We start from the raw sequence: 11,609 nt of genomic DNA, 5'->3' as shown, positions 1-11,609 counted from the left end.
TGTACATATATATGTATATATATGTATATATATATATATACATATATATGTGGGGTTCTCTTGGAGCATGACATTCATATTATGGTTTATAACATTATATATGAAGAAATATTATTATTATTATATATATACATATATATATATATATGTAGGATAACCCAATTTTCCATTAGCCTAGCAGTGTCTCCACACCCTCTTGCTTCTTCTCCCCATCATTTTCATCCTCTTTGCTTTTTGAAGGGTGAATGCGTAGATATCAAAGGGGAAGCCTGCAGCGGAGCACACCAAAGTGACGCCTTTGATAGGGGTGACCTTTCAAAAACAAAACTGAAAAAGAACCCAAAAAATATAAAATTTATCAATTTTGTTTAATTTGTACGGAATAAGACATTAAAGTTTTTTAAAATCCACATATATTTGTTTTATAAAGGTATAGTATTATCATTAACGAACTTTGTTTTTACTGCTCCCCCCCACGATGATGATGGTTTTACCCGTACGGCCCAAGTCAGGTGACATTTTCCGCTTCGCCATTTTGTGCTGCTGCGCTGCGCCGGGTATTTATCAGAAGAGTCGTGACTACTCTCGTTTACTCTGCTTAGTTAGTTATCTCAGACGGTTCCTCCTATATATATATATACATATATAACTCGGGTTTCTCATCTCAAAGCCTGTGGCCTTCGATAGAGTCGATATTAATACTTAATTTAGTATATTTAGGTGTATTTTGATAGACTGTTTGAGAGGAAGAAGAATGTCGGGGGCCGAAAGTCCTGAGTATTCTCCGTTCTTCGCAGTGATGGGCGCCTCTGCTGCCATGGTCTTCAGCGGTAATTATCACACCATAACATCATTTATAACGCTATTATATTTAAGCTGTTTGTTGGATACAACATGTCAATGTGTGTATTTACAGCTAACCCCCTTTTTGTTAAGTATATCCTTCCCAACAGGCTTCTTGAAGGTAGCCTAGCTACCGTTGCTAACGTCGCAACGTTAATCTCGCGCTGTCAGTTATCAGACTTTAAGATATCTGGTGACAGACAAGTGACTATTTGGTTTATTCTTAACCTGCCAATGTTTAGTTGGTAGTAATTAGTTAATGTAATTAGCTGTTCTGCTTCAACGACCAGACAGTAGTCAAGACTAGTTAGCTTCGTTAACTGATGACGACTACATATGTTAGCTTTGACGTGTTGGCTTACTAGTAGATTTATTTGATGACACTAACAAATCAAGGACTTATATCTTTATTAAAGCAGGGATTATTAGTTAACAGTCATTACAAAAGGTGTCAACATGCATTTAATGTATCCCTAATGCAGCTTGTTAGCTTTCTGCACTTTAGCAGAAGGTGTTTTTAGGTTAAATCCCACGTTTTGTCTGCCAGATGTTGGGCTACTGCATGCAAGGATGTAAGGGTGTTAAAAAAAGCAATATGTGATATTTAATGTAGCTTGAAAGAAGAGACATATTTAACCAATGGTAGTGATGTGAAATAGTCGAATTGACGTTGTTCTGCAGTAAAGTATTTAGGTTTATTTGTTTTGCACAATTTAAGATTATACAGCATAACAAAAAAAATAAATTAATAATATACAATGCAGGAAGAGGCAAAACAAAAACCCACTGGGCTTATCTGAAGCCTCCACCTAGAGACAAGATTATTATAAAGAAATGACTACAGAATTTGCTATTCTGCTACAGTTAGGTTAAGTAGGTGGTGTCTGCATCTAATTTAATGCAAGTTATTTTTATCTGAAAACTGCTTTTTCTTAACTTAAATAACCACTGGAAAGCCAGATCAGCTGGTTAACTTCCTTATTGCTCTCAAAGGAATGACACAAAGTCACATGATAATCACATGATGAGACTGATGACTTGGAACTGCCATCTGTGTGTCTATCGAGCTTGTGAAATGTTACTATATAGGCTAAAAAGTTAACAAGTCAGCAGTGAACCTGTTCAAAAGAAAATATGGCTAATTTTAACAAAAGTTTACAAAAGGTGTGAAACCATTTATCAGTGGTTTTGGATAGCAACCGTTCAAGTGGCACAGAAAGTGAACTTTGATACTGTCTTGTTTTATTATTGATCGTACTGGTTTTATGGATCTTTTCCTAGTTTTATTGTTTGGCTTTCGTTAATCTAAGACGAGCTACATCATATGCCAGTAATATGCTGTATCACAGTAAAGGCCTGCATGTGACTAGGGTGACTGGTGGGATGGGTGCAGCTCCAATTGGAAATCAACAAGCTACTAATTGACCATGTTGAAGAGGGCATGACCCGCTGTAGCTCGAGTCCTTTTAGCAAAACTGGTTCATTTAAGGTGGTAAATGGTACATCGTTTTTCATTGTGGGACATCACCAGTGAATGCCTATAGTTTAAGATCTTTAAATCTATTTGGAAAGAGCCTTTTCCCGACCAGATTTTAATCTTGCATTCTGTTCCCACCTTTTCGTTTGTCTTCGCACTGATTTATACATCAAACACGCTTATTTAATAGTCAGTGAAAGAACATGTTTTTTTTAACAAATCACATTGGGCTGTATGGTAATGACAAATCTCAGATGTCATTTTCATAGATTTAGAGTATTTCAGGCAGTGAAGTGTTAACGTTGGCAGCACAAGAAGGCATCACAATTAATAATATTTTAAAAAGTCCCATTATACAACTGTGATAGACAGGAAGGCAATCCAGGCACTCCATAATACTAAAACAAGTGGCAATGAGAAAGGAGATTAGATGAGATTCAACTTTATTGTCATTACACATAGTACAAGTACAACAAAATGCAGTTTTGCATTTAACCAGGCTGTAAACTAGTAAAGTGCTGATTAAGACAATATATACAAATGAGGATATATGTGGTGTATATACAGTACATATATACAGATTGCAGTTAAGGTGCAAAGGATAGACATATATTATATTCTGATGAGTAAGAGTTAAGTATAAGTTGCATAGTGATGAAATATTGTATAGAAAATGTTGTATAAGAGTACTATAAAGAATAAATTACATATACAGGTGGAATTATATCTATACACAGAGGTTTTGTGCATAGAGCTATATGCATATGGGACTAAGTGAATATAATAATATATAAGATGAATATCAGAGAATAATTATATTTAAAAGCCTTTATTGTAGTGGCTAAATAATAATACAAAAAAGCCAACATTTTTTTCACTGTAGGTCCTCGTCAGGGCATTCAACAAAGCAAATGTGTCCTCACCTACATGGTATCGCTAACCAATGGGAGGCAATCACATTATCACCATAATACTACAAAATATTACAAAATATCATGAAGAAATGACACAGAATCAAGTAATTTATGTACATCATCAATGGAAAAAATACTCCTAGATTTTAACCTTAAAACAAACATGGAAGCCTGTACAGAGAGAAGAAAAAAATATATTTTATTTATTTACAGAAACAACTACAAGAACTATATGACTTTATTTTGTTGAGCCCTACCAGGAAATGAGAAACAGCTGGATGCCAAAGAAGCCAACCCTGAGCCCATCATAGTTCAGGTTTAATGTATGGTGATAGGCAAGGGCAGCATGGTGGTGGCGGCTCCTGAGGCTAGCAGTAGTACTAGTCTGTGTCGGTAAAGGAGTGACAGCTGGGGAATTAGCTAGCAGGGAGGGGATCATGCTGGTACAAAGACGGGATGCAGTAGTGGTGGGATGGATGAGGACACTTGATGATTCAGACTTCAGCGTTAAGGATCTTTGTGTGTTGTGGAGTCATTGGTAGAAAATTGTAGCTCGTGTTTCAGCAATGTCACTTTAGTGTACACAAGCTGAAGGACTATAGCTGCAATTAAGGTCTGTCATATTTTAAGGGTTTGATCCATCATTCAGTCTGTAGAAAATAGAAAATGACAAACTCATGCGCATATTCAAAAGGAACTTCTTTTGCTGTAATTATACATTTTCTAGAATAGGCTCTAAGTTGCTGTGATCTGGTGTCAGGTGATGTTTCCTTGTTTTAGTAGTCTTGTGATGGATACTTCTTTTAGTGGTTTCTGGCTCACAACAGCTGACACTCACAAGGTGTAATCATCCATGATGACTAAAACCACCACTTCCATCATAACTGTGCTAGAGTTGTTCTGTGTTTCCCCACCCCTCCATTACTTTCTTATCTAATAGTCCATATTTTCCATTTCCACTGACAACAATTTAAGATGCTATACATCTGTCTCTTACTCTGCAGCATCTTCCTTTTCCAATTTCCTGTACAACACATCATTTGTCACCAAGGAAGTTATATTTATGCTTTCAGTTGCTTGTCCTTTAAATTCACATTATCCTTCTCTCTCTTTTGAACACACTCTTGGTGACGGTAGCATATATGCTCTAGAGCTCCTCTTCCCTTAGCTTCTGATGCAATAGATTTGTCAGCAAGTCTCATAACTTCTGCATTGCAGCCTCGTATTTTTACAGTGTGCGCCACAGTTTTCCAAGACAGGAAACTGTTTCTACAACTATGAACTTCCCTGTTTTGTAATTCAGAGAGCTTCCCCATTCACCCACTATTCAGAGCAGACCAAGCTGCAGTGTACTGCGTGGGCATATTGCATGCAAGATCATCCCTAGCTAGAGGCACCTCCTGCTCTGACATCACAAGACGTCACAAGGGCATCCCATACATCAAATATTCTGCAGGAAGGAAAAAAGAAATGGGGGGGGGGTGAAAAGCTCTTTACCTAAGCTGGGGGGGGATTAGGATTAAAACCCAGAGGTTGTGCCTCCACACCGCTGCAGTAGCCGCCCTACCACACATCAAACCTTTTAACCGTCAGGACAGAATGGAAATGTTTGAGGTTTCCAGTGTTTCTCTATCAAACCATCACCTGTCACACCTCAGTGAGGCCAAGTTTACCAAGAAAGAATGGAGTCGGAGGATAACGTTACTGACGGTAACATATTACGCTGGTTGTTAATGGATGGCTGAATAGCTAAAGAATCAGCTGTTCAGAGGATGGCTGGGGTGTTTCCAGAATATTGTCCTTAAGGTGTTTTGTATGGCTAAATTACAAGGTTTGTTTTGGATTTTTTTTTTTAACTAGATCTGCAATCTTGGTGAGTTTTTATATTGAACAGCTGAGGTTTGTTTTGTGTACTTCCTCATGCTGGTGTAAGTCAGTTTGTTTGATGTGATGTACCATATAATTGGTGTTGGTTTTAAAGAATTTAGTTTGGCACTTCCACAAAGTCAAAATTTTAAAAAAAATTGTCGGGCCTTGCCAAAGCAGTGCCCAGTTCAAACACATCTCTGTAGATAGGCAGTAGTGATTTAACATTGTATCGATAGCATCAGTCTAGTGATGAATCAATATAAGTAGTGGCTGGCTGCCATGTGCACATTTGAAGATTGGGCCTGCGTCATCTTCCTGTCTGCCTCTAGATCCATTTGCCAGGAAGCCTCACAGCTAGTCTTTGAGTTAACCAGAACTGTCTCCAGGCTAGTTTAACACATTGTTGTCCCAAGAAATGAGAAAAAAGGGCAGGGCACCTCGGGCTGTATGCACAAGGCCAGGGCCAAGATTATATCTGAAGGGACTTTTCACATTTAATCATCATCAGTATGTTGGCTAGTATGAAGAGGCAAGAAATGTACTGTGCCAGGTCCTTGTTTATACACCATGGTATGACAAGATCAGCACATTAATTGAAGGATGCATCTTTGCTCACTTTTTTATGATATTGCCTTGTGACATAATTGATGTTTTACTGAGTTACATAAGATTTACTGACTGTTATGCAGCCATTTAGACACGTGTATACAAGTTGCATACAAGCAACAACTAGCTTTGACCTGTTTTGTCAATGCTATAGAGAACCCACAGAGGCTATATTTGGCATCAAAGCAGCATCTATAAATCTGTGAAAAATGTCTCCATCTGTTCTAGAATAAATTACATGAAAATATGTTTAATACTCCTGGAAGATGGAAGAACTGCAACTGCATGTATGGACCAATATATTAGATGCTATGTGGAGGTCAGTGCTGTCTCTGAGCTTTCGCTTTATCTTGCTTTTGCTGTCGATGAGCAAATAAACACTTCCATATTTACCTTTGACGTAGGTGAAGCTTGTCAAACCAGCCTGTGTCTGATTCATAGCACACTGACAGGCGTTTGTTGGATATTGCAAAAGACTCTTGTTGGTCTATTCTGTACACAAGCACATCTATTTCATGAGTGTCCATCCTGGGCTTCTGTTGCTCTCTTTCTGAGTTTTTCCTTATCCGAATCGAGGGTCTAAGGATAGAGGGTGTCGTATGCTGTACAGATTGTAAAGCCCCTTGAGGCTAATTTGTGATATATTGCTATATGAATATGATTAACTCTCATTCATCTCCCCTGGAAGTAGGGCTGCACAATTAATCTAATATTAATCGCGATCACGATTTGGGCTTCCAACAATTAAATGAATATGATCGACTGCGATATTGACGTTTAAAATGCTCCGCTCATATAAAACTCTGCTGCAAAAATCAAGCGCTTCCTAAACTAACAGCTAGAGATGCTCCATCAATCAGCAGCCACTGCCATTGAGTTACCTTATGGACAATGGATAAAATACATTTATTATAACGCTATCATGATGCGTTCAAATGTAATCTTGTAAAATGTTGGTGAGTAATTTACAGTATATATTAACTAATAACTTAAATCCAGTTGTTTGACGGAGAAGTTTCACAGCAATATAAAATAGATATTAGCGAGAGAAATATGACCCGTTTAACTTCATAACACTAGCTCAAAGCAGCTTATAAAAAAACTTACAAAGCAAATATTTAATTAAAAATACAATAATTTGAATCAATTGAATTGTGTGTTTTTATACAAATAACCACTATAGATGACAATAACACTAAGTAAAAGGATAACATTTAGAGTTTTTGATGGTTTAATATAGCACAACATGGAAGTGAAATTGCGGTAAAAATATTGTCCCTAATCTATAAATAATTGTGATCTCAATGTTGATCAAAATAATCGTGATAATCATTTTGGCCATTATCGTGCAGCCCTACCTGGAAGCTATTCATTTCTTTGTTTTTGATATATTATACCCAGTTCTTAATAGATGGTTGCTGTTCTATAGTTGGTTCTATACGGTTTCTATTTTTAGAGCAGGTTGATTGTTGATTTTCTCCTTAACTCTCCTCCTGCGGTCAGACTTGGGTGTGTGTGTGACGTAGATGGCACTATGCTTTCTCCTCAGCGTCACAGGCTGACGGAGCTAACGTGCTGATGAAGCTTTTTGTTCTCCTCCTTCCCCGTCACATTACAGTGATGCGAGCCAGAGACTAGTGTGGTCTGGAGATCGCACACAGCAGATGTGCGTACTGCTGGTCCCCTCTGGTGCCCATCCTGTACGGATGCCGTCTCTGAAGATGTGCTATCCTGCAGCAGCAGCTCCCTGTGTGCTTAAGCCTAATGAGCCTTTTTCATTCAGAGAGTGATTTACAACTCTGCAGCGGTCCATTCTGAAATTACAAGGGCTGAAGCCGTTTGAGGAGATGAGACGACAAAGCTGATTTTTGGTTGCAGAGTATCTGCCTCAGTAAAAAAGAGCAGGGCCAGTTATTTCCCTTTTGAACCCGAGCAGAAATCCCCAGATGGAGCCATGTTGGATTTTTAAGGGGAACAGAAACTGAACAGTTTTTGATTCATCTCTTATTTCACTTCCGCTTCATTATTCAGCTGTGCCTTCTGGTTTCTGTCGTCAGTCTACTAGCTTTCTTACATTGTAGTGTGTGTGCTATCTTGTTTATTTAACTAAAATGATTTTCTCTCTCTTCCCCACCAGCCTTGGGAGCAGCCTATGGCACAGCCAAGAGCGGTACGGGGATCGCCGCCATGTCAGTGATGAGGCCGGAGCTCATCATGAAGTCCATCATCCCAGTGGTCATGGCGGGTATCATAGCCATCTACGGCCTGGTAGTAGCAGTGCTGATTGCCAACAACATCTCAGAGAAGGTCACCCTCTACAAGTGAGTTCAGTTGACCAGTCATATTTTCAGACATTTGTGTTGTCTGCATTTCCTTTTTAATCTTTTTGTCAACCCATCTCACATGACAAGTTTTTTTTATTCTGAGATAACACTGAGTAGGAAAGGCTCATTTACTTGGTTCTAAGGCAGTAGGGACGTCATTTGTCAGGCTTGTTTTAAGCCATGACATGACGCTGGTGTTGCTTTGTAATTTTATTATCAGTCAAGCCCCCAAAGAGACCAAAATCAACAAATACTTTGTCCTACTAAACTAAAATTAATTAATAAAATTAATATGTGTAGCTGTGGCCCTATTGTAACTCCACTATCTACTAGATCCATTAAAGCAGCAGTGGGTAGAAATGGAGCAAATATGATTTTAAAAAAAAAATATTTTATAAAACAGAAAAAGTCACAATATCCTGACAGTAGTGCATGAGACCGGTAATCTGAAAAAAAACATGTTCCTCCGGTGTCCTCCGGTGCTCCTAATGGCATCTGCAAGACCGGAGGAAAACAACCAATCAGAGCCGAGCTGGAGCCTTGCCGTCTCTGAGCAGCTGTCATCACTCGTGAACTCTGGTCAAACTAGGCAGAGCTGATCAAATATTAATCAATAATCTGTTACTGTATTGCCTATTTCTCACCTCAAATGTTTTCATGAACATCTTGTAGTGTACTGTTTAGCTGTAAATTGAGAAAGTTTGTGACCCGGCAGCCATGTTGAGATCTATTGAAGAAATACCAAGCACCACCCACCACCCAGAGCACAGCCAATAGGAACGCTCTCTCTGAAATGACCTGCAATTGGCCAAGAAGGAGGTGCAGAAGTCTAGTTATCTCTCAGATAACTTGAATTACAATATGCTGAAAGGTTATTATGGATTTTTTGCCCAATGATGCCAAAAACATTCTGCCTCCTGCAGGTTTAATCATATTAAACACATAAAAGCCAAACTGTTACATTGAATGACATATTCCTTCAGTATAATGAGCACAGTCAGTGTAGTTAAACGACTGACTACAATTTCAATCTTGTCACATCACTGCACAAGCTTGCGACATAGTTCCCATGTTAACACGGACAGAGGTAAATTTGTTGTTTCATCCTAATGATGGAATTTGTCTCCCAATACAGCCGTAGTTTTAGGACACAGAGGCATAATAAAAATACAATAATACTAGCCTTAAAGCCTTTACACAACGGCAACCTTTTTTTCGTGCAATTAATTCACACGCCAATATGTTTTTGTCATGAATACTTTTACACAGAACGTACATATTACGCAGCAAAAAAGGGACGTATTTTTTCCCATAATGAGGTTGATTTTCAGAGCTTTCACCGTGAATAAAGTCATCAACCAATCATTTTGTGCGGAACAGGTTGAGTTGCACCTATATTTATGAAACAACAACATAGAGGCTCTGTAGTCCGAACCTGGAACCAGGACGGCAAACAAATGCAGCGCAGACCTGCGCAGAGTAGCTGCTACCCTGGTGGCAGCTAATGGGGCTCTGAATAAAAAATAAAGACCAGATCCACTCCTGTTCTTACCTTTCACAACAAAAGCCCTTGACATATAATATTTGCAGGCGAGTCTTTCACATTTTCATGCCCTTTATTCGTCACACCCCTGGTGTGTAAAGGCCTTTATCCTTTTAAATGTTACTGGTATTTAATTTCAGAATATGAACATATCTACAATGAGTTGTGTGTCTGCACACTGTTCACTGTAATTCCTTTTTTGAGAATATATTGTGTACAAAGAGACATTACTCGGGGTTTGTTGGATCAGTTTAAAATCTTCCAAGGTAGAAACAGTAAAATGGGCAAAAACCATAGTGGGATTTGGTTAAATGAAAAGCTGTAGGAAGCAGATTGACTCAAACCTTCAACGCCTCATCAACTGAACAGCTTTCACCCTTCAGCCCTGTTGTATGACAAACCATTGGCTCCACGCATGCATTACAGGCATGTTTACTTAAAATGTTCTCAATCGCTTAAATTGTTAACCCAGATCCTCTACATCCCTTGTGCTGACGAACACTTTATCTGTGTGTGTGTTTAGGAGTTTCCTCCATCTGGGAGCTGGGCTGAGCGTGGGCCTCAGTGGGTTGGCGGCAGGCTTCGCAATTGGCATCGTGGGCGACGCGGGCGTGAGGGGCACAGCTCAACAGCCGAGGCTTTTTGTGGGCATGATCCTCATCTTGATTTTCGCCGAGGTCTTGGGTCTCTACGGGCTCATCGTCGCCCTCATCCTCTCCACGAAATAAAACGCCCAAAACATCTCCACTACAAGATCTGTCCTTTATGTTGCTGCTGGAGAAAAAGTGTAAAACGGGGAAAAAATTGTAAAAATGTCTGCCACTCGAGATGAAAGAAGTGAAGGCGGGGGAAAAAATGAATTAAAATGGCTCCATAAATATGGTCTTATCTCAACAATGTGTACAGTTGTCCCAATTTGATAGTTGACTTGTAAATGCGCAATGTAGTGATTTGTCTGTCTTGTGTGCGTGTGTGTGTGTGTTTCAAAATTGTATGATGAAGATTCCTTTTTTTTCCCTCCACTTATTTCGGGCCTCGAGGCCAGCCGAGGCAGCTTGGCCTCTGGTCTTAGAGAGCTGACCAAAGGGCCGCACAGCTTTTTCTCCTCCCGTATCGACTTGGGAGTTGACACAATTTCTGCATTAATCTTGAGGATCTATTTGTAAAGAGAAATGTATATGGACTTACGATTTTTTTCCACTGATTTTATTTATAAGAAATTGTTCATTGAACTGTTTAATGCAGCAACAGTCTTTAATTCCCCAGGATATATTATACATATATACAGACATATAAATATCTACATAGATAGATTTAATGCACTGTGGGTTAATTGTGATAAGTGGTTGGAATTCCTCTGGATGTAATTCTTGGTTTAATAATTAAGATTGCCTTTAGTATGTTGCTGGTGAAGTGGGAGTTTTTGTGTGTAGCTGTATTCTAATCATTACGCAAACATTCTCAAAACTTCAGTGTTTTTCCTGTAGTACTGCTGTTTGCATTAAAAAGGTGTGTGTGCCCCGTTGTTGGGTCTCACAAGTGTAATTTCCAAATTTCATCTCCTCTCTCCATCTTATTCACCCCCCCCCCCTCTCCCCTTCTCATCTGTGGCTGTACGTCATCTCTTCCACATTCCAGCCATTCAGATCCTGCATGGGTTTCAGTGTTTTGTTGCTGTTGGAAATGAAGCGGAAGAGCAGGCTAGTTTCAGAAGATTTAATCCAGATCAAAGAGTTAAATGATGTGTGCTTCCTCCACAAAAAAAAAAAAAATCAAGTTTAAATGACAAGAATACTTTGTAGCATGCGGCAGGAATCCAGTGAGATTAGTGTTCAAGTTTGGCCTAGTTTCACGCAAGGACTGGTCCAATTTGATCTGGAGTTTGTTTTCTGAAAATGGAGCTGCTGCTGACGCATTTTACTGAAGCGCCAATCTACAATCCTGTATTACCACTGATATTGAAGTTATCCTGATGTGTCGACATGTGTGTCACAATCGAATTAAAGAAGATTCCAACTTAGATTTGACTGGCT

The 11,609-nt window shown here is 39.0% G+C and overlaps 1 protein-coding gene across 1 annotated transcript; it reads left to right on the top strand.

Annotated features, from left to right (window-relative positions):
• Window positions 1-550: 550 nt before the first annotated feature.
• atp6v0cb (ATPase H+ transporting V0 subunit cb) lies at window positions 551-11,596 on the top strand. Its single transcript, XM_037755685.1, has 3 exons — window positions 551-830; window positions 7,847-8,030; window positions 10,100-11,596. Exons 1-3 carry the CDS (start codon window positions 755-757, stop codon window positions 10,302-10,304), a joined length of 465 nt encoding a protein of 154 aa, XP_037611613.1. The 5' UTR covers window positions 551-754; the 3' UTR covers window positions 10,305-11,596.
• Window positions 11,597-11,609: the final 13 nt, after the last annotated feature.

The sequence above is a fragment of the Sebastes umbrosus genome, chromosome 20 (genome assembly GCF_015220745.1).
Source record: "Sebastes umbrosus isolate fSebUmb1 chromosome 20, fSebUmb1.pri, whole genome shotgun sequence".
Classification (NCBI taxonomy): domain Eukaryota; kingdom Metazoa; phylum Chordata; class Actinopteri; order Perciformes; family Sebastidae; genus Sebastes; species Sebastes umbrosus.
The sequence above is the reverse complement of the archived record's forward strand: the minus strand, read 5'-3'. Positions and strand labels throughout refer to the sequence as shown.

Bases quoted from the DNA above. Each gene is read 5' to 3' on its own strand.
- atp6v0cb (XM_037755685.1), top strand. From the start codon at position 755: ATGTCGGGGGCCGAAAGTCCTGAGTATTCTCCGTTCTTCGCAGTGATG. The intron at 831-7,846 runs GTAATTATCACA...CTTCCCCACCAG, and splicing joins TGCTGCCATGGTCTTCAGCG to CCTTGGGAGCAGCCTATGGC. The intron at 8,031-10,099 runs GTGAGTTCAGTT...GTGTGTGTTTAG, and splicing joins GAGAAGGTCACCCTCTACAA to GAGTTTCCTCCATCTGGGAG.